Source organism: Lissotriton helveticus, chromosome 7 (genome assembly GCF_964261635.1).
Source record: "Lissotriton helveticus chromosome 7, aLisHel1.1, whole genome shotgun sequence".
Lineage (NCBI taxonomy): Eukaryota > Metazoa > Chordata > Amphibia > Caudata > Salamandridae > Lissotriton > Lissotriton helveticus.
This window is the reverse complement of record NC_136068.1, coordinates 335,286,546-335,308,708: the sequence shown is the minus strand read 5'-3', so window position 1 is coordinate 335,308,708 and position 22,163 is coordinate 335,286,546. Positions and strand designations below refer to the sequence as shown.

The 22,163-nt window shown below is 46.7% G+C and overlaps 1 protein-coding gene across 1 annotated transcript in view; it reads left to right on the top strand.

Moving 5' to 3' along the window:
* Nucleotides 1-22,163, top strand: part of LOC144766757 (maestro heat-like repeat-containing protein family member 1) — a 73,901-nt gene that overhangs the window by 33,519 nt on the left and 18,219 nt on the right. The window contains exons 14-15 of the mRNA XM_078650505.1: nt 11,407-11,526; nt 12,876-12,974. Of these exons, the coding sequence (XP_078506631.1) occupies nt 11,407-11,526; nt 12,876-12,974 (219 nt within the window). The remainder of the gene's footprint in view (nt 1-11,406; nt 11,527-12,875; nt 12,975-22,163) is intronic.

Below are 22,163 nucleotides of genomic sequence, written 5' to 3'. Positions count from 1 at the left end.
GCCCCAGTGGGACTTAAATCTTGTATTGACTTTTTTGATGGGTGCTCCCTTGAGCCTCTTCACAAATGTCCCATGAGATTTCTTACTCTTAAAACAGTCTTCCTCGTTGCAATAACCTCAGCAAGCAGGGTAAGTGAGCTTCAAGCTCTTAGTTTCAAGCCCCCTTTCTTGACCATTCATGCTGATCGAATGGTTCTTAGGACCAGGGCTGCTTTTCTGCCTAAGGTGGTAACTCCCTTCCATCTAGGACAGTCCATTACCCTACCTACCTTCTATCCTCCCCCTCACCCTTCTAATGAGGAAGAGAGACTGCACCGTCTGGACCCCAAAAGGGCGGTGTCTTTTTACTTGGACAGATCTAGAGACTTTCGTTTGGATGACCAGCTCTTCATTGGGTTTGCTGGCTGCAAGAAAGGAAGAGCGGTCCATAAAAGAACCTTGTCGAGATGGATTGTCCTCTGCATTAAGATCTGCTACTCTTTGGCCGGTAAGGAACCACCAGAGGGTATAAGGGCTCATTCTACAAGAGCTAAGTCTTCGTCCTCAGCTTTGGCTAGAGGGGTACCAGTTGAGGACATTTGCAGAGCCGCAACTTGGGCCTCCCTCCACACTTTCGCGAAGCATTACTGCTTGGATTCCGAGGTGAGGAGGGACGGCCATTTTGCGCGCTCTGTCCTTCAGGATTTCCTGGTTTAGAAGAGTGGACACCCTCCTCCGGGAGTGGGGACTGCTGTGGGACTCTATTCACAAGGTGAGGAATCCACACGGCAGATGTATCTATCAGAAGAACAAGTTACTTACCTTCGGTAACCCTTTTTCTGGTAGATACAATATCTGCCTGCGGATTCCTCACTGACCCACCCGCCTCCCCGTTGTCCACTCTTCTATACCAGAGTTACTGTAATGTAATGTATATATATTTTGTTGTCAGGGAAATGTTTCAACTGCTTTCCTGCATTTGCTTTACACGCTGTCGATATACTTGCCTTCGATATTCCAGCGTCGATATTTTGTCTGTCGATATTTTCAGCCTCGATATTCTGTCAGAGATTCGTAAATGTGTACAGTGAAGTAAAGGGAGACTAAAACTATCTAAGAGATACCGAACTGAACTGTAATGTGATGGTTCCCTTGGTAGGATTAAAAAAATATAATTTGGTTGGGGCTAAGACAGGGGTGTGATGTACCCAAGTAGACTAAATCTGTGAGTGTGGTCATGTTTCGATGGCCTAAAAAGGTTCCACAATGATTCGTCAGGACCAAAAATATGGGAGATAGTCCGACCCCACACCTAAGACATGATATGCTGCTATGGTATTCCTTTAGAAGAAAATACCTGGTTGAAAATGTTTAGAATTGATCATCTAACCTAGAAAATAAATGAAAAAATAAAGCAAACACTCAGTAAACAAATGTTTTGTATGTTTGGTTCAATGTGTCACCAGAATCGATTTTCCAACTCACTGTATCATAGTGCCTCTAAAGGTAGACATGTGCATGCTATTTTTGGTGCTGACCAGTCACCACAACGTGAAAGAAGTGAAAAACACACAAGTACATATAATATAACAGAATAAGCAAGTGAACATACATGGAACAGACAAAATAAACCAATCTGTGTTCGTGTTACTCAGCGTATCATAAGTGATTGGTTGTCCTCCATTGTGAGTGACGGGTCTTATCCTTTGGATCAATTATTTATGCCCTATAGGTCAAAAGCAGAGGGTAGTGCTCAGCTGCTGACAGTGGAAAGAGCTATGTTGGTCAGTAAAAAGAAACAGTAAATCAAGTGGACCCAAATGACTTAGTGTTAAAAGAAAAAGAAAACGTTTTCAAGAGAAACAACCATACTCACATGGTTTCTGCATGGAGAGCACAAGAGACCTACCCTCCTCTGCTCGCCTGGCTCGAGACTGAGCAGAGGAGAAGACCTCTCATTGAAGGTACGGGCAATTGGAGCGATTGTCCTCAGGTGTGGTGTGGGCAGCAGCTGGAAGGAGTGATGACCTAGTGGACCATGAGGAGAGGAGGGGAGGGGCGAGTTTGAGCCAAAAGGAGTGAGCTTCTCACGTGCTGATGTAACAGAGGTATCATGCCTCAGTGGCGCCTATCTCAGAGTGTGCAGTGGTTAAAAGCTGGGCATCCCAAAGTCATCCATGGTTTTTGTAAGGTGGCCTCTAAGTAGTAAACTAAGACAGTTGAATGTTTTGTTAATCAAGGGTAATGGTCAGAGAAAAGTATAGTAAACCTAAGTACTCTTGCATATACAGTGATGGAGAGCAAATCAGGTGCACATAACTTCTATTGATCCCTCATGGTGGAATCTAGGCATATTGGCATCTGTGTTCATGTTGGAAATCTAGGCCACCTCATGTAATAAGTAACACGAGGCGGCCAAGTGGTCTATTCCCAATGGATTAGGATGCTTGGTGAGCACTATTGGGAATTGTCAAATGAGGAGAAGAGGAAAGAGAAGAGGTAGGCTGGAGCCAATAGGAGCAAGCCCCTCATGTGCTTGTGTAGCAAAAGTATCATCCCTCTGTGGTGGACATCTTGGAGTGTGTAGCGGTCAAATGCAGGCCGACCAAAGTTGTCAATGGCATTAGTAAGGCGGCTTCTGATGGATACAACTGCCAGTGGATTCCTCACCTTGTGAATATCCCCCTGCGTCAGCAACGTTCGGAAAATTCTTTGTAGCTCGCCGGCGTGGACGACGTTACAGGAACGCACGCATCGCGCGCGGCTCCGCTGACGTCACCGACTCCATAATATGCCTACGCCGGCGTGATGACATCAGTTCCCTTTTTTCCACGTCGTCGACGCTAACGGTTTCGGAGAACCTCTGTAGCTGTTAGGAACTTTGTTACTGTTTTTCTCTGTTTGGTGTCTTCTTGCTTCTTTGTTTCTCGCTGAAGAAGTCGTCTAAGAAGACCGGGTTCAAGCCATGTGGGGAGTGCGGCAGGATGATGTCGATTACGGACCCGCGCGAGGATTGTATCTGGTGCCTGAGTTCGGACCACGATGTCAAAGGCTGTTCTTCGTGTAAGAAGTTGAACCCGAAGGCTCTTTGAGAGAGGGAAGCAAAACTTCTGGTGGTGAAGTTGAAAGGTTGAAAGGGGAAGAAGACTTTGAGATCGCGTTCGAGTAGGGCGAGGTCGAAGTTGAGGTCGAGGTCCCGCACAGCGTCGCCTTCGAGGTCGTCATCTGGTCATGCTTCGAGGTCAACGAAGAAGACGCATAAGAAGCGAAGGCATGGATCTCGACATCACTCCGGTAAGGACTCGGAGTCGAGACCGAAGTTGCCTAAGAGGAGGCATAGAAAAGATGAGGTGCCTCCTTCACCTGGTGTTCCAGAAGGTGAGGCTTCGCCCTTGGAGTTGCCAGTGCGTTCTCCGGCTCCGGTATCGGATCCCTCTCCACGCCATCCCCGGCTCGAGAGAAAGAAGAGGCTCCATTACCTGAGGCCTCCATGACTCCAGTCCATCCGCCTGTGGAAGAGGAGGCGAATCTGGAACCTCCGAGAGAGCATCCTGTGGGTCCTTACCCGCCCTTCCCAGCTCCAGGTCAAGACCCTACTTCGTTTTTAAACGCAATGTATGGAGTCTACTCGAGAGCTTTGTACCCCTCTGGTGCACCTTCGGGTCCCATGGGTCCATTGGCATATAATTTAGTAGTTCCCCACTCCTATGCTCCAGCTCCTTTTATGCCATTTATGCCGGTGCCGGCTCCGCCTTGGTATTTCTCGGCGCCTCCGAGGTCATCGACGCCGATTCCATCGTCGCCGGCTCCGACTTGACCTCATGAGCAGCGACCTGGGCTTCCAGATCCGATCTCGACGCCGGCACCGGCTCCGTCGGAGTCGGTCACGGATCCGATGGCGCGACTCTTGAAGGAGAGATCGAGGCGAGAAGCTCAGCGCCTTATTGAGGAGCAAAGATTTAGAGAGGCTGAGGCTGAGGTGGAAGAAGGTGAGCTTCAGGAGGACTATTTTGATGATTTGAGGGATGCTAGTGGTTTGGAGCTTTCCCCTGAATGGGAGCTGTCCTCTGTATCTGATGCCCCTTCAAAGGACATTGCACCATACCATGTGGTCATCAAAAAAGCTGCGGATCTTTTAAATTTGACTTTGCCTACAGCTGAATACAAGTCTAATCTTTTGACTTAGGTCCTCCATTCCCCATCTTCAATTGTGGAACCATTGCTTCCTTTTAATGAGGCTTTGACTGAGCCTATATTGGAGGTTTGGAACAGGCCTCTTACAGCTCCTGCAGTGGCTATTGGTGTTGCAAGGAGGTATAGGGTAGCACCTGGTGATCCTGAGTTTCTATCCTCACATCCTTTGCCTGGAAGTCTGGTTATACAAGCAGCCTGTTCGAAGAAGACTGTTGGTGCTTTCCCTCAAGTGCCTGGGATAAGGAGTCCAAGAAACAGGATCAGACTGCGAAGAAGATTTTCTCTTCGGCAAGTATGGCTCTAAAATCGACCAATGCCACATGTCTCTTGGGGAGATATATACATGCCCTGATGGACTCTGTACAGCAGTTGGCTCCTAAAATTCCTGAGGACAGCAGGAAGGATTTTAATGAGGTGTTGGCCGATACACAGGCGGCTGCACGTCAAGTGATTCAAAGTGGTCTTGACACTGCTGATTCAGTTGCTCGCATTATGGTAACTTCTGTTGCCTCTAGCAAGCCTATAGCTTGCTTAATCTCCACTACGGCCCCTCGCGACGGGTTGCCTGGCTTTCACCTTGTCGATACCCTTCCGGGGTATCTCACAGGGGAATACCAGGATGGGTTCCCTAAGCAAGCGCTTAGATACCGGGTCGGTGATTTGCGCTATATAAATACATGTAGAAGGGCTGCCTGGCTGAAGTCATCTGACTTTTCTGCGGACATTCAGGCAGCCTTGTTGGATTTCCCATTTGATGGTGCTGGACTATTTGGCAAACAATCTGATGCAGCTTTGGAAACATTTAAGGACAGTAGGGCTAGTGCCAGATCTTTGGGGCTGCAGTCCACAGGCTCTGCGACTAAGAGGTATAGAGGTTTTGGACGTTCGTCCTTTCGTCCCTACCGTCAAACTCAACAGCAGCAGCAAAATCAAAATCCACTATATAAATCCTACAGGGGCAAACAAAGAGCTTGTCCTTGAGGACGTCAAGCCTCCTCCTCCTCTTCCCAACCCCCTTCACCATCAGCAAAGCAGCTCTAGATCCGCCATTCCGGATCATGCGGGTCCTGTAGGGGGTCGGCTTACCCATTTTCTACGGGATTGGGAATCGGTTACATCAGATCTTTGGGTTTTCAATCTTGTAGTGAATGGGTATGCTCTTCCCTTTCGGGAATTTCCTCCAGATTACCCTCCTTGCCAAGGATTTTGCTCAGAGGACCGCCTACTTCTCCTGCAGGAGGAAGTCCTGTCACTGTTACGAAAGGGTGCGATAGAGCTGGTTCCGGAGCAGGAAAGGGGTCAGGGATGCTACTCCCGGTATTTCCTAATTCCCAAGAAGGGTGGCAGACTTCGTCCAATCCTGGATCTTAGGATCTTGAACCTTTGCCTGAAACAGGAGGAGTTCAAGATGCTCACCCTTGCTCAGGTTCTTCAGGCGCTGCTGGAAGAGGACTGAATGGTGTCGATCGACTTGCAGGATACTTATTTCCATATTCCTATCCTGAAGTCGCACAGAAAGTATCTCCGTTTCACGGTGGGATCGCAACATTACCAGTTTGCGGTCCTTCCGTTTGGTCTTACTACTGCACCTCGAGTGTTCACCAAGGTGATGGCTGTGGTGGCAGCACATCTCAGAAGGTCGGGGATACCTGTATTCCCGTATCTGGGCGATTGGTTGATCAAAGCAGAATCTTCAGAGACAGTGCTCCATCATCTGCAAGTCACAACTCAGTTGTTGTACAGGTTGGGTTTTTCAATAAATGCACCCAAATCTCACCTGGTGCCCTCCCAGCGCAACCTGTTCATAGGTGCGGTACTGGACATAACTGTATGTCGAGCATTCCCTCCACCTCAAAGGATTCTCGACATACAGGGAATGATTCCTTTATTTCACAATGGAGCGGTCGTTCCAGTCCTGAAGGTCCTTCGCCTGCTCGGTCTGATGCCTTCCTGCATTCTGTTGGTCAACCATGCACGCTGGCACATGAGGGCACTCCAGTGGTGTCTCCGCAGGCAGTGGTATCAACACAACAGGGATCTCAGTGAGTCTGTGAGGATTTCCAGAGAAGCTGCAGCGGATGTATCTTGGTAGAGCGTGGAAGGCAATCTGTCTCAAGGAAAGCCTTTCCATCTACCTCCATCGGTTGCCACGGTGATAACGGATGCATCCACTCTAGGGTGGGGTGCTCATCTGGGGGATCTGGAGATCAAGAGGAAAGGTTGCTTCACATCAACCTTCTAGAGTTGTGGGTGATACGTCTAGCACTCAAGGCCCAAAACACAATGTTATCCCGGTGCACTCACTTTTTTCTGAGTAGTATCAGATTTATTTTAGGGTGGTGCTCAAAGTCGTCGCACGTAGTCTACACGTGCCTTAAAATATCAACGAATGTTGAGGATAGAACACACTATCCTCTGGGCTGAGCACTCATTAACAAAGAAAACTTGTTTCTACTCCGATTTTTACAGTTCATCAAATTTATTTGCATAGTTCAAATCATGACGATGATTATGTGTTCATGAGTCAAAGTCCAAAATGAACATAATCCAATGTTTATATCATCGTTAACAGATTCTCATGGAAACTTCCATTCACCCAATGCATTTCGGGTCCATAACACAAATGACCCTTCGTCAGGGGTCTGAAAATAAAGCGCAAACAGGAAAGGAAAGAGGAAAGGTTGCTTCACATCAACCTTCTAGAGTTGTGGGTGATACGTCTAGCACTCAAGGCCTTTCTCCCTTCCCTTTGCGGGTGGTCGGTTCAAGTCCTGACAGACAACACCACCGCGATGTGGTATGTCAACAAACAGGGAGGAGTGGGGTCGCAGTGTCTCTGCAGAGAGGCTCTGCGTCTCTGGGTTCAGGACCATCAGATTTGTCTGATGGCAAATCATCTGGCCGGAGTTCTGAACGTGCGTGCAGACAGTCTCAGTCGGCAGTTCTTGGCCGACCACGAGTGGAGGCTTCATCCAGAGGTAGTTTTCACGTCTTTCGGACGTGGGGAACTCCTCAGGTGGACCTGTTCGCCGCTCACGAGAATGCTCACTGCCCGTCATTCTGCAGTCTTCAGTATCCGATGCTGGGAGCTTTGGGGGACGCGTTTCAGTTGAGTTGGGGCTCACAACTCTTTTACGCGTTTCCTCCCATACCATTGATTCCTCGGGTTCTGAGAAAGATTCGCCAAGACCGGGCCCAAGTCATATTGATCGACCCGGATTGGCCAAGAAGGGTGTGGTACACAGATCTTCTCCACCTCTCCTCGTGCCCGCCGCTCTGTCTCCCTCTCAGGGCAGATCTCCTCTCTCAGATGGAGGGGCAGGTTCTACACCCCCACCTCCAGACCTTACACCTTCATGCCTGGAGATTGAAAGGGGCAACCTGAATTCCTTTTCTCTCCCACATGATGTGGTGGATGTCATTCTATCGGCCAGACGTGACTCCACCAAGTCTATCTATTCTTATAGGTGGTCTCGGTTTGGTTCCTGGTGTGGGGAGAAATCCATCGATCCTTTGAGGGCTCGTTTATCAGCTATACTTCAATTTGCTCTTTCTTTAGCGCAGCAAGGGCTTGCTGTTCCTACAGTCAAAGGTTATCTTTCGGCTTTGTCGGCATTTCTCTGCCTGCCGGATCAGCCGTCCTTATTTAAGTCTCCTGTTGTTTTAGGATTTCTAAAGGGCCTTAGAATACATTTCCTCCTACTCCCTTTATTGTACCTCAATGGGACTTGAATCTGGTGCTTACTGGGTTCTCCTTTCGAACCTTTGCACAAGTGTCCCTTGAGACTCTTGTCTTTTAAGACGGTCTTCCTGGTTGCTATTACCTCGGCAAGGAGGGTAAGTGAGCTTCAAGCTCTTAGTTCGAAGCCCCCATTCTTGACCATTCATGCTGAACGAATGGTTCTTAGGACCAGGGCTGCTTTTCTGCCTAAGGTGGTAACTCCCTTCCATCTAGGACAGTCTATTACCTTTCCTACCTTCTATCCTCATCCTCACCCTTCCAAGGAGGAGGAACGGCTTCACCGTCTGGACCCTAAGAGGGCGGTGAACTTTTATCTTGAGACAAAGGACTATCGAGTGGATGACCAGTTGTTTGTTGGATTTGCTGGCAGTAGAAAAGGAAGAGCTGTGCACAAGCGCACACTTTCGAGATGGATTATTCTATGCATCAAGATCTGCTACGCCCTGGCTGGTAAGGAACCTCCAGAGGGTATAAGAGCTCATTCTACTAGAGCAAAGTCATCAACATCTGCTTTGTCTAGGGGTGTTCCTATAGAGGACATTTGTAGAGAGGCAACTTGGGCCTCCCTCCACACTTTCGCGAAGCATTACTGCTTGGATACCGAAGTGAGGAGGGACGGCCACTTTGCGCATTCTGTCCTTCAGGACTTTCTTGTATAGAGGAGTAGACACCCTCCTCCAGGAGTGGGGACTGCTGTGGGAATCTATTCACAAGGTGAGGAATCCTCTGGCAGATGTATTCATCAGAAGAACAAATTACTTACCTTCGGTAACGCTTTTTCTGGTGGATACAGTATCTGCCTGTGGATTCCTCACATGCCCACCCGCCTCCCCGTTGTCCACTCTTCTATACCTGAATTTCTGGTAATGTTTTTTTAATGTATACATGTTATCCTCAAAGGAAGTGTGTTCTTGTACATGATTTACTATGTTATATTCACACTATGTGTGTTAACTTGACTAGTTTGTACTGTGTATACTGTGTATATATCTATTGTTGTTGGTCCGTCCGTGTGCCTCGAAGGCACGGAAAAAAGGGCGGAACTGATGTCATCACGCCGGCGTAGGCCTATTATGGAGTCGGTGACGTCAGCGCAGCCGCGCGCGATGTCGTGCGTTCCTGTGACGTCGTCCACACCGGCGAGCTACAAAGAATTTTCCGAATGTTGCTGACTCAGGGGATATTCACAAGGTGAGGAATCCACAGGCAGATACTGTATCCACCAGAAAAAGCATTACCGAAGGTAAGTAACTTGTTCATCTCAAACAGTAGACCAAGACAGTTACATGGTTTCTTATTGGAGGGTACCACCTCATTGGTATCAACAGAATCATTTGTGTTACTGAAGAAGAGACCAATGCCAAGTCGCAAAATGCTTATCATAAGCACTGCTTAGTGTGGTGTCTGGGACTCCATAGCCGGGCATTCCATATGTGACATGGTGTCAATGGTGATATGGTTTATCAGGTCCCATGTATGAAGAAAATGTCAATCCAGCCATAGTAAGAGAGTATCTGATTTCACAGGGGCCTGAATTACACCTCGCACTAGAGGATTTCATCTTTCAAACCTTTGCTGTTGGTGGAGAGGCATAAAATCCACCCTTGCTCCATTCTGAAAAGGTTTAAAGGGCTCCATGAATTAATAGCTTCCCAAATGATCTGCCGGAGGTCATCTGGAGAGTGGTTGGAGTTGGAAAAGTGATGGCACATTTTTGTAGTGCTGTGTCTGCAGCATATGTTGCTCCAGTGCTCCATTATTCTTGGTTCGATAGCGCTCGTGGTCATTCCCGCGTAATGAAGGCCACAAAGGCAGGTGATCAGGTAAACACAGTTTTTTGTACTGCAGTTACTGTGACTTTTCTGTTTTCAGGCGAATTGGGGACCCAACCAGACCTATTAGGAATGTTTAGTCAGTGGGCACACCCCGTACGACCCACAGGGATAGTGCCCTGTGACAGGTGGTAAGGCCCACAAGGTGTTCTGCATGTGGGACTGTTGAATATGAGGTCTGGTGTTTACCAGGAGGTCCTTCAGTTTCTGGGTACACTTAAAAGCAAATCATGGCTCTGGAATCTCAAGGGGCCCGGTGCATCATCACTCCTTCCCACGGTCGCATGCACCCCACCCAAGGACAATCACTACAATTACCTGCACCTTAAAATACAGGTCTTCTCCCCTGCTCAGTCTCAATCCAGATGAACAGAGGATGGTAGGTCTCCTGTGCTCTCTGCACAGAAACCACATGAGTATGGTTGCATCTCTTAAACTCTGTTTTTCTTTTTTTTCTCACCCCAAGGCAATATGGGTCCCCTTGACTTGCTGTTTCTTTATGTTGACTATCATTGTTCTTTTTACAGTTAGCAGCTGAGTGCTACACTCTGCTTTTGACCTATGGGTCACTGATCCAAAGGGTAAGACACTTCACTCACTCCTGAGGACAACTTGTGATAAACTGTGTAACAGCAACACAGATTGGTTTTATGTTGTCTGTTGCCTGTATGTCCACTTGCCTGTTCTGTTATATTGCATGTACTAGTGTGTTTTTTACTTCCTTCACATTGTGGCGACTGATCAGCCATAACAATAGCATGCACATACAGTGTCCCGGAAAAGCGATCCTGGAGACACATTGGCCCATACATGCAAAACATTTGTTTACTGTGTGTTTTCTTCAATTTCTCATTTTTTTTCTAAGTTGGACGATCAATTTTAAACTTTTTGAACAAAGGTATATTTTTTTAGGGGATTACCTACACTTTATATCACATCTTAGATGTGGGGTAGGGTTAGCTCTCCCTTTTTTAGGTCCTGAAGAAGTGGTACAGATACTTTTTGGGCCAACAGGCAAGAAACACGTTGACCTGACCACATTCACAGATTTAGGCTACTTGGATACATTACCTCCCTGTAGTCGCCCGTACCAAATTATGTTTTTTTTAAACCTGCCAAGGAAACCATCAGTTTAAAGTCCAGTTGAATACCTCTTTTTAGTCTCTCTTCATTTCACTATACACATTCACTCAACCTCACACATTCAAAACGCCCTCACACTGGCACTTTCATCAGATGGCAAAAATAAAAAGATCTCTGCTAAAGCGACCCTTCGTGGGGCCCATAGGGCATTGCATTGCCAGCCCTATAAAGAACACCCTTGATGATGAGACTTTACATGCTCATGGATTTGTGAAGGCACCAAGAAAAAATCCTTAGGATTCCCCTTTCTTTGTCCGCCTTTCTTTCTACTTTGCTTTCTGAAAGGAGCAGTATTTCCACTGGTTTCTGCATTAGCACTTTCAGAGCCTTGGTACTGGACCTTCATTGGCTCACATTACCACTCAACTTATTAAGTGCTATTTGAAAGTGGGAGACAAATATGTGCGTAGAGTTAATCAAAGAAGAATACTCCAATATAAGTAAGACTTTCATACAGTGAGCAGGAGATGCTGTTTATTCTTAACTCAGACTGTCTTTAATTCACTCCCATATTAGGGTTTTATTTTCCAGTGCCTTGGTAAGTGCATGGCCAGCTGTGATGATACTGCACTGATCTTACCCTTCCTTCGAAGCATGTTCGAATCTACTAGGTTCATCGCTACGCCTTACCATGCAGTAAGTATCAAGTGCATTTCTTACAATTATCATAGATTTATTTCCCTAGGGTATTTCACCCTGTACGACCACAACAAAAACAAGTTGAGAAGGTAGTCATATGGGCTGTGGAACATCTGGATGTACATTGTGTAGGTTTGTAACTTTATTCATAGAGCTTGATGGTAAATTATTGATGACCGGTGAAACATTCCATACTCAGTACTTCCTCTCACCCAAAAGTGTGATTTTGTACTCCGTGCATAGCCAAATTATAGTAGAGTGAAACCCCTCTACAGAGTAGATGAGGACTAAGTTAGCAGAAACTAAATGTAGAGCTCCTTTTTTCAGGTGACTAATAATGCATTTCATCAGGGATAGTTAGGAGCCTCTTTAGGTGATCTCTCTTGATAGAAGCCAGTGTTTGAACAAGATAAATCAAGTTTAATCAATGTTGCAGATAAAGTGGTGAAAGACATAAAGCTATGTGAAGGCTTTGAAATGACTCTCTCAAAAAGGCCTTCAAAATAGACAACAGTAGACATGAGGAAAAAAGGATAAGCACCGCTTCTAAAGAAATCGCACTCCTTTGTTGTAAAGAAAGCTTGTGTATTGAACTGTCCTTGCAGTTCCTTTATGTGAAACACCAGAGAGAACAAAGTGACAGAAAACAAATAGTGACGAAACTCTCATCTTATTGTCCAAAGATTCTTTTTAAGTAGCATGGTTAAGGCCCTCCAGCATAGCTGTATAAAGGGTATCCTTAAATCATGCTTTCAGGCCACTGAATATATTTGCTTTACGGTTGTATGTTCTTACAACGCATTCCGTTGCAACGCATGACTTTACCATGCATGCGTTACAACGGAATGGTTTTTCAACGCATAACCCTTTCCTCTAATTCTTGCGTGGTGACGTTGTACGTCGTTAAGAGGAAGCGGAAGTTTCTTTCCGTTTCCTCTTAAACGACGCCGATTTCCTGCACTTTCTTACGTGATTTCAGGTGAGGTTTTTGTTTGGGGGGAAACCCCCCCAAGCCCCCCTTTTTTATTTTGAACCTTTACCACATATGCCTTTACTACTTACCTCTTAGTAAAGGTATGCGTGGTAAAGGCTTTCGTGTTAACCGCGCATGCGTTGTAATGCATGCGTGGTTAATGCATTCGTGGAAACGGCCGCGTTGTAGTGGCCTTTTCCCTTGCTTTACTATTTGACCATCATTCACCAATACCAGTTGTAAACACTGAATGTGAAATCAAGAACCAGCTTTATCCTTTCTTTCAAATATGAAATCTCTTGTACTAAATGTCTGTGTTTGGTTAATGTCTATTGTCTCCCTGAGGCTGTGAGTTGTCTTTCCTTATTTGCAGGGCATAGTAATTGGTTTCCAAACATGTGCCAAGGTTCATCCTTTCGCATGCCGGCAGGTACTTGAAGCGTACAAGGGTTGTCTTTCTGATATTGAGCTGGTAAGAACCATGCATCTCTTTCTGTCTCATATTTCAAACTTTCCTCAGCAGCGGCGGTTCACATTTATTAAATGTATTTTACAATTAGATAAAAGTTTACGAGAAAGAAAAGCTAAAATATGTCTAAAGGCGTAGGCAGTCTACAATTCCGAAAACAAAACTGTATCAAATAAATGGCCAGTGCAGCTTCCATTCCTCATGTGTATATAACATTTATTGAAGAAATTTAGAAATTTGTTTAGAAAATTTATTTTGAAGGGGCTTATGATACCAAATGCAACACTTTCTTAAATTTACCATAAAAACAAGTCATTGAAGCTTTACTTTCTCCTTTGATTTACTCATGACTTCAGAAGTAATAGAGCACCAACGGAAATGCCACCCTCCAAGACAACTTACATTTAGGAATGTGGGTGTTCAATACAAGACCAGGTCTAAGACCAGGCCCTGGACTCAAGGGGGGAGTGGTACTCGATATCAAACAACAGGCCTGGGTAAAGGCTGGGCTCTGTATCTACAGAATACAGTTACATTGAGGAAAGGTATGCGGCTGAGTCCATATTCTATAGCACACAGCTTACTGTGCTCTAAACTCCTACTGAAATGGTGACTGGCCCGGGCCAGGAGGCAACCGGCACCAGCACTGGTGTGTTGTGTTAAAGGACTACCTCTCCTGTCTGAGGATGGGCCTTCATGAGGCCAACGTGAAGAACCCACCCTGACACATGGGTAAGGCAGTGTGATTGCGTTGTAGGGGCAGAGAACCACACATATCCCCTATGCCTAGGACAAGGCCAGGGAGGATCATTGTATTTGGGGGCTGGGTAACACTGAGGCCAGGGTTGATTTAGGCAGCCGGGTAAGGCAATATTCACTGGATCATTGGTTTTGCAGGGCATTTTCTTCGTGGCGTTCCTGCCGCCTTTGAGGTGTTGTGTGTGTGTGTGTGTGTGTGTGTGTGTGTGCGTGTGTGTGAATAAGAGTTAGGGTAAGGGTAATGGTATACATTAAAGTTAGGTGTAGAGTTAATGTAAGCATGGAGAAGCGTGGCTCAGTGGTTAGAGGCGGCAGACCCAGAAGCTGAGATCGGCTGTGGACCAGGGTTCGATTCCCCGCCTCGGTGGGTCTCGGGCTCAAAAATTCCACAGACTCGACAATTCTCGCTCTGGTGCCTACTCGACTCACGGGGTCACACTCTGCGACTCTGGGCAATAGCTTGCTTAATCTCCACTACGGCCCCTCGCGGCGGGATGCCTGGCTTTCACCTTGTGGATACCCGGCCGGGATATCTCACAGGGGAATACCAGGACGGGTTCCCTAAGCAAGCGCCTTGAGACCCCTGGGTGATTCGTGCGCTATATAAATCGAAATACATTTACATTTACATTTACATAAAGGATAGATATTGACTTCAGGTTGCGTATATTGTGCCAGTTACAGAAGAGTTCTTGATTAATGTTAGTCTTAGGGATAACTTTATGGCTAGAGATGAAGTATGGGCATGATACAGGGTTAGGGTAAAGAATTTTGTTCAGCATACTTTGCTAGAATGAACTAGGTTCAGGTCTGTGAAAAGTGGTGGGTATATTATCCTTCTAGTGTTAGGGGGTTTGGGTTTCGGTTATAGTACATAATAGTAATGGGCAAGTGATAGTGATAGCATTATGGTTAGACATAGGATTTTGGATTTGTGTACCTTACAACAAGAATATCAGTTTCTCACTTTTCTTTTTGTATTTTTTTCCTCTATATTTAATTTCTAAATTTTAACCTAAATACCACTGTCAGGGGACAAGTGTCTTTTGAGCAGACAGGTGCACGAGGTAGTGCTGCCCAAAAGTTCTTTGACACCATAATTCAACTTTGAGTGAATAATTTATGTTGCCTGTGCCACCACAATTGTATAGCACAGAAAAAGAATTGTGTTTGAACTTTATCATAACCAACAGCCATTACACATCCCTCACTTATTTCACAGTACATTGCGTACCAGGGCAAGTGGAAGCTGCACTCCAATAAATGCGCCAATAGCTATGACAAAATATGTGTTTGTTAAGGCATGAAACCTATGAGCTGCACCCTTTAAATGAAATACAAATAAGCTGTATAAGTTTATAAATTATATTAAGTGTGATGGATCGATATCTGAAATTTAGGTTTTCGTTTGAAGTTTAGCAGTGCCCAGAAGCTGAATGAAGTCGTCACTAGATGGATGAAATTACTTTTTCCGACAGGTTAAAGATCCGCTTTCTGGCAAAGCTCTTAACTTACAAAAGTGGTTACTTCATATGTCTTTGCTCTAGACAGCGCGTGTGCGCTGCTCTAACCAGCCTTCCCATAGGCTTCCCTTTAGCTGCCCCAATCGTCACTCCATTCGTCCGTGGCATGAATACATCATGCCTCTTCCTGTATTGAACCCCCCCCTAAAAGCACCAGCCAATTACTTATCTGTTAACACAGTGGCCATTTTAGGTACTCATTTTGGGAATACTTTTTCCATTGGTTAGAACTACTGTGCACGGTGGTTACAGGCGCACTCTCTCGTTGATCTTGGAAATACTTGTTTTTTTATTGCTATCTTGTGCTTTTATCTCAACACATTATTGGCTCAGGTTTGTTTTCCATTTGTGGTGTTTCCGTTGTTCAGCAGGTGCCCCTTTATGGCAGCTGCTTCATTGATCTAAGGGGTATCGCAAAGAAATTGGAATTTCAACAGCACAATGCCAGTCGTCTAAAAAGCTGTTTTTCTGTAGTGAGAGCATAATTCTGACAATGCCCAATGCTGTGTTGGCTAAAACACCGCTTCTAAGTTGTGAAAATCAAATAGGAGCGCTCAGTCAGATCACATTGGAAGCAAGCCTGCCTATAGGACCTGGCAGTAAGATCATAGATGGGACCAAGCAAGATGTGAAAACATGGGGTACACGCTGCATAGGGCTGCAGTCTTCTCTGCAGGTTTCGTTCTCACCCAGCAGAAACATTCAGTTTATTCGTATACTTTCTTTCTGCTCTCCTCCTTCGGACTCTGCACACATGTTCATGTTTAACAGCCTGAACACCGTAATAATAATAATGTATGTTTTCATTTATAGCTCCTGTAACTGCATTTTTGTAGTTTCATAGCATTACCGCACATCTTGCAGATAATGTTTTTAACAACCCAGGCACAAATAGATATCACATAGGCCGAGGGCTTTAAGTGGGCTGGTTCTTGCTGGTGCACCAGCAGTTCTAAAAAGCAAGTGCTGGGACGGGTCCTTAACGGGGTCTCCATTTTTGCCCGCACCCTCCAGGCAGAAACCTCAGTTTTTTCTGATTCCTATTTTTTGCTGGAATGTCTGCTCTGATCCCGCTGCTTAGGGGAAGTTCCTTGCTACAGGGAAGCATGGGTCTTTTACCATTGCAACATACTCTGCAGAACAGCAATATAATGCAGAGTACATTATTACAGTGTTCACTACAAATGACATTAACTGTCATTGTCCTCTACTAGGGAAGGTTTCTGCCCTTCATGTGCTTGTATACTTCTGCAATTAAGGCAACGATTATGCTTACATGCTGTTGTTGTATTGTAAGGGGTGCTTGTAGAGCGCACTGACACCATGGGTTTCCTGGCGCTGGTAGGAAGTGGGAGGGACAGAGGGACTAACCAGATTGGGGGAAGAGCCAAGTTTTTAAAGATTTACGGAAGAGAGTCAAAGAATTAGAAGTTCTGAGAGGGAAAGGAAAAGAGTTCCAAAGCTTGGGGGCCAGGTATGCAAATCTCCGTCCTCCAGATCTACAGAGCTTGTAAGAGGGGACAGTCAAAAGATGAAGATGAGAGGATCTCAAGTCGCGAGATGGGCAGTAAGATCTAATGAGAGATTTCACAAAGGCGGGCAAGGCCCAGCTAACGCCTTGAAGATGAGGCAGCCGATCTTGAAGGCCGCCCTGGAGGCGACAGGGAGCCAGTGAAGTTTGGCAAGAGGGGCCTGGCAGATTGCCACTTCGGGATCCCTAAGGCCAGTCTCGCCGCTTGATTTTGGACCACTTGCAGTCTAGCCACCGATGTTTTAGACAGGCCATGATAGATCGCGTTGGAAAAATCTAAGCGGGAGAGGACGAGGGCCATGATGACCTGCAGGAGGGCATCAGGTGTAAGGAGGTATGCCACTTTCCTGATCCTGCGCAGTTGGTAGATACAGGATGAGACCACCGTGCCCACCTGCGGCCCAAGGGATAGACCGGAGTCAATTGTGACCCCCAAACTCTTCACCGAGGCCACAGGAGTGGGAGAAGGACCAAGTTCCGCCGGCCAAAATTGTGGCCCCCAGAAGGTGGCGCTCCTACCAGGAAGGAGGAGCTCCGTCTTCCCGGGGTTCAACTTTAGCTGGTTGTGGCCCATCCACTGGAGAATGTGGGACATGACTGCCTGAAAGTTGGGGATAGCAGAAGGGGAGTTGAGAGAAAAGATGAGTTGCAGGTCGTCCGCGTAATTAAACACGGTGACATCCCACTGCCTCAAAGAAAAAAGAAGGGGGCGAAGATAAAGATTGAAGAGAAGAGGGGATAAAGAAGAGCCCTGGGGGACCCCGCAAGGCAAGTGCTCCCCAGGAGCCCTGAAAGTGCCCAGACTGAGGGTCTGAGACCTGCCGGTCAGAAAAGATTTGACCCAGGCCAAAGCCAGGCCCTGGATGCCAGCCTGCTCGACACGGTGGAGGAGGATGTTATGATCCACCGTGTCGAAGGCGGCTGACAGATCTAATAATACCAAGGCTTGGGGGGTACCTTTGTCGACACCGTCTCTCAGGGCATCCAGCACGGCCAAGATCACTGTCTCCGTAGAGTGGCCGGGTCTGAAGCCGGCCTGGTTAGCCTCGAGAAAGTTGGAACTCTCGATAAACTGTGAGAGACAGGTAGTGACGTGGGCTTCCAGGATTTTAGAAAAGAAAGGTAGGAGGGAGATAGGTCGGTAGTTCGCCGGGACGGCGGGATCAGCCCCTGGCTTCTTCAAAAGGGGCACCAGCACGGCCTCCTTGAAGGAGCCAGACACCGTACCGGAAGAAAGAGAAGAGTTTAGCAGAGAGAGGATGCAGTCGGGTAGAGAACGGCAGATGTCCCGGAGTATGGACGGGGGACAGCAATCATTTGGGGATCCAGACTTAATGCGGGTGGCAAGAGTGGTCAGAGAGGTAGGATCTAAAAGATGGAAATGTGTAAGTGAAGAAGTGTTATGAGGGGGGGAGACAGAACCAGCACCAGGAGAAGTAATTGGAATGGTGTCCTTAATCAATACAATTTTTTCAATAAAAAAAGTGCTAAGATTGTTGCAGGTTTCCTGAGTGGGGGCCTGAGTTGGGAGCGTCCTGGGATCAGAGGTGAATTCATTAAGAACTTTGAAGATTTCTTTAGACTGGCAGGGGGCAGATAAAATTTTTCCTGAAGCGTAGGCTTTTTTTGCTGCGAGGATGGCGAGTTTGTACCTGTTGCGGGCGGCTACATAGGCATCTCTGCTTAAAGGACAATAATCTCTCCTCCACTTGCGCTCAAGTTGACGAAGTTCTAGGTGGAGGGTTTTAAGATGGGGAGTAAACCATTTGTGGGAGTTACTGTGCCGAGATCGGGGGAATTTAGTAAGGGGAGCAAAGATGTCACTGGCTGTCGTAAGCCAGTCTGTCACCAGCCCATAAAGCTCGTCGGTGCCGGCGTCATTGAGTAACAATGGACGAGTTTGGGACAGGTGAGCCATCAATTTAGGGGAGTCGACCGCCTTCCACTTACGGGCAGTGCCACCCTCCCGCGGGGGGACCCTGAACTGGCCAACCGCCGAAATTGTGGTGTCGATCAGAAAGTGATCCGACCACACAAGGTGTTATTAATGGGCGAGAGGACTTGACCCCATGGGACCAAATATGATCGAGGATGTGGCCACCCTTGTGGGTGGCAGACCTGACTAGCTGAATGAAATTCAGGCTCGAAAGACCCTCGAACAGTTCGGAAGCATGCGGGCCGGCATCCTCGTGCTGGAACCAGTAATTAAAGTCACCAATGATGACAATACGGGGGGAGGAGGTAGCGATGTTGGTCAGCTGATCGATGAAAGATGAAGGGAAAGACGGCATAGAGTGAGGGGGACGGTAGAGTACCATGAGAGTGACTGCACCTACCCCAGTGCCAAGGCTCAGGACCAGGGTGTCCACTTCCGGTAGAGTCATGGTCGTGGAGGCAATGATCTTGAAATCCTTGCGTATTACCGCCGCCACCCCTCCCCCGGTGCGGCCCCCTGATCGGTTGGAGTTTAACAAAAAGTAGTCTGGGGGTAGTGCAGCCAAGATGTCGGGGAGTGAGTCGTCAGTGAGCCAGGTCTATGATAACAGTAGGACGTCGGGACTTTCCGTCATGAGTAAGTGCAAAATGTCAGCTTGGTGCTTGACTAAGGAGCGGGTGTTTAGATATAAAACCCGAATTTGTGACTCGGTAGAAGCCGGAGTGATAGGTGCTGGTGTCGACACAAGATGGGGGGATGATGTGCCTGAAATGCCGAGTGATAAGATGCGAGTCCAGGTATCGGGAGAAAGAGGACTGGCAGAGGCATGTAGGCACTTCAGAGCAGAAGGAGAATAGTATATAGGAGAGGCAGCATCCCTAGCCCCTGGGCCCGTCCGGCCGCGGACGGGCGCAGACGGGCTGGACTTGGGCGCGACTTCGGCGAGCTGACGGCGTGCCCGCTGCGCCCGTCCGCTGCGCTCCCTGTAGAAGGGCGCCATTTTATGGGCTGAGGTCGTGAGGGGCCGAGCACTGCACCGCTCGCCTGCTCAGTGTCCTCACCCAATATGGCGGCCAAACAGCACAAAAGGACATATGACTTGCCAGGCCACACCAAGGTCACGTTATGCTTTTTTCTTTCTTTTTTTTTTGGCAGTTTATGTAGTGTAAACTTGGCCCTAGGGCACTAAAGGGCTTTACATGTAAACCATATATTTTTACATGACAACTGTTCTGCAGGAAGAAATGCTTTGAGTGTGTAATCGAGGTATTGAAGCATATATTTTGTTAAACACCAAGGTTGTTAAAAATAAGTTGTGCAGGAAAAAAAGTTTTGAGAGAAAGGCAAGGGCTTTACTTGGATATCCTGCGTTAAACTCAGGAAAAACAGAAGATGGCCTATTTAAACTAACTTTTTCAAATTCTCCCTTTGATAACCAGCCCCCATTGAGAGAGAAGTGACTTAAAAGGAAACAAATTATTTGAAAAGGGCATGGAAATGTTCACCCTCAGATATAGCCAATGGAAATACACACCATTGACAAAGCTGACAACCTGGGCTTGTTGTATCAGCCATGTAACTTGCTGTATTATCTAATGACAGCAGCTCCAAACTACTAGTGGGGAGGCACACTATACAGAAGCACATATTATTAGCTTACATGTTTTAAGCCACATCCGTAATCTTCTTGCCACACCCCTTTGAGGGACCCACCAGTTTTTTCATACCACTTGAAGCTCTGCATAGGCCTTTTGTCGTAGCCCAGGGTTTATTTAATGAAGCATGCTACAAACAGTAACTTGCTACATTTCATTTTTTTCCTTTCTGAGCATGATGAGCTGCCAACTGTGGTAGACTTTTATGTGTATGGTAATTCAGCATTAGTCGTATCATGTTGGAAATTTGTTTAACACGCCCTGGCAGCCGGGGCTGCCGCAAATTGCTGGAATCTTTGTTTCAATTCTTTTGAAGCTAGTCTTGTTCATTATTCTATGATTCTAACGCCTGTGGCCTTGCACCCCTAACACTGCAGTGGAATTGAAAGTGTGAGCATTTAATTATCCCTTTCCATCGCCCACCTGGGCTCTGCAGGTAGGGCCTTTTCCTGCAAAGTGTGGCCCGCACTGAAGTGGCCTCCCACTTAGTGCACTGCCTTGTCAATAAAACATGAACATTGCCTATTTTTCTCAGAAAGTAAATGTAGGTCAAACGGTTAGTATGTGTATGGAAATGAGTGGCAAACTGTAAGGTACTACACAATAAACATTTTGGTAACTGTCAAAGTCATTTTACACTCATTATCTGATCCAATGAAACCTGTTACATATGTTTCTGTTATTATATTGATTATACCGTAATTGCATGTACATGAGATTTTTCTAGGATTACCTTCGTGGGCATTCTTCCAATGGCAGGATGACATATTGAACATTTAGTGACACCCATATTTTCTGCATCTACAAATCTGTCAACTGCCCCCACACCGTGGTCAAAACACACACAGCCATTTTGTTTGTCGGGAATGCTGCTACCACCAATTCATAAACTACAATGTCTGCTTGCTCATTCAATCTTGCTCTCTGTCTCACTCTGAGAACATGGAAGAGAACACATATGCCCTTGTACAGGCAAAGCATTGCATCGCTATTTGGTATCTCTCTGATGGTAAACCACGCAGCTGGACAAAGTCATGCTTTTTAGGCCTCAGCTCTAGACGGAGCATATGGGCTCTCTCAAACTGAGACATACTGCATCTACTGGATGGCTTTAGCCTGCCCATGGGCATCCCATTTGCTGCCACCATCATCACTCTTCAGTTATATCCACATATTCCAGAGCACACCATGCCACATATTTCCTCTACACAGCTTCACACCATGCCATACAATTCCACAACAAACAATTCCAATCTAACACATCACTCACTCCCTTGCACTATCATCAACCCTGTCATCACTTCCCTACACACCCACTGTCTCTCTCATCTCTCTCTCAGACTCCCAGTACCCCTCTCATCTTACAATACCGCTGATCTCTCCCTCCCTCACGCTCCCTGTCTTCTCTCTATACTGCCTGCTCACATCCGCTACCTTCCTGTACCTCCTCACGCTCTTCACTGGTCCACCTCTCGCCTCCCCCCCTATTATTGGTGCCCTTCCACTTGTACCTCTATCTCTCTTTCTCTTACTCTCTCTCGCTCTATCATGCACTCTTCCCGCCTCTCTCATACGGTTCACTTGAGTTCTCAAGCACAGTTTCCATACCATGCCTTTTCACAAATTTCTGTCACTCAAACCCATACTCTCCTCTTATTCTTTAAGTGTTTTACTTTCCTGCATACATATGTGCCCCCACTTTATGCATCTATGGCCTCCTCTCCCCTTCTTTCTCACATACACTTTCTGCTCCTCTATCTCAAATTTCTGTCCCTCAAACCCACACTC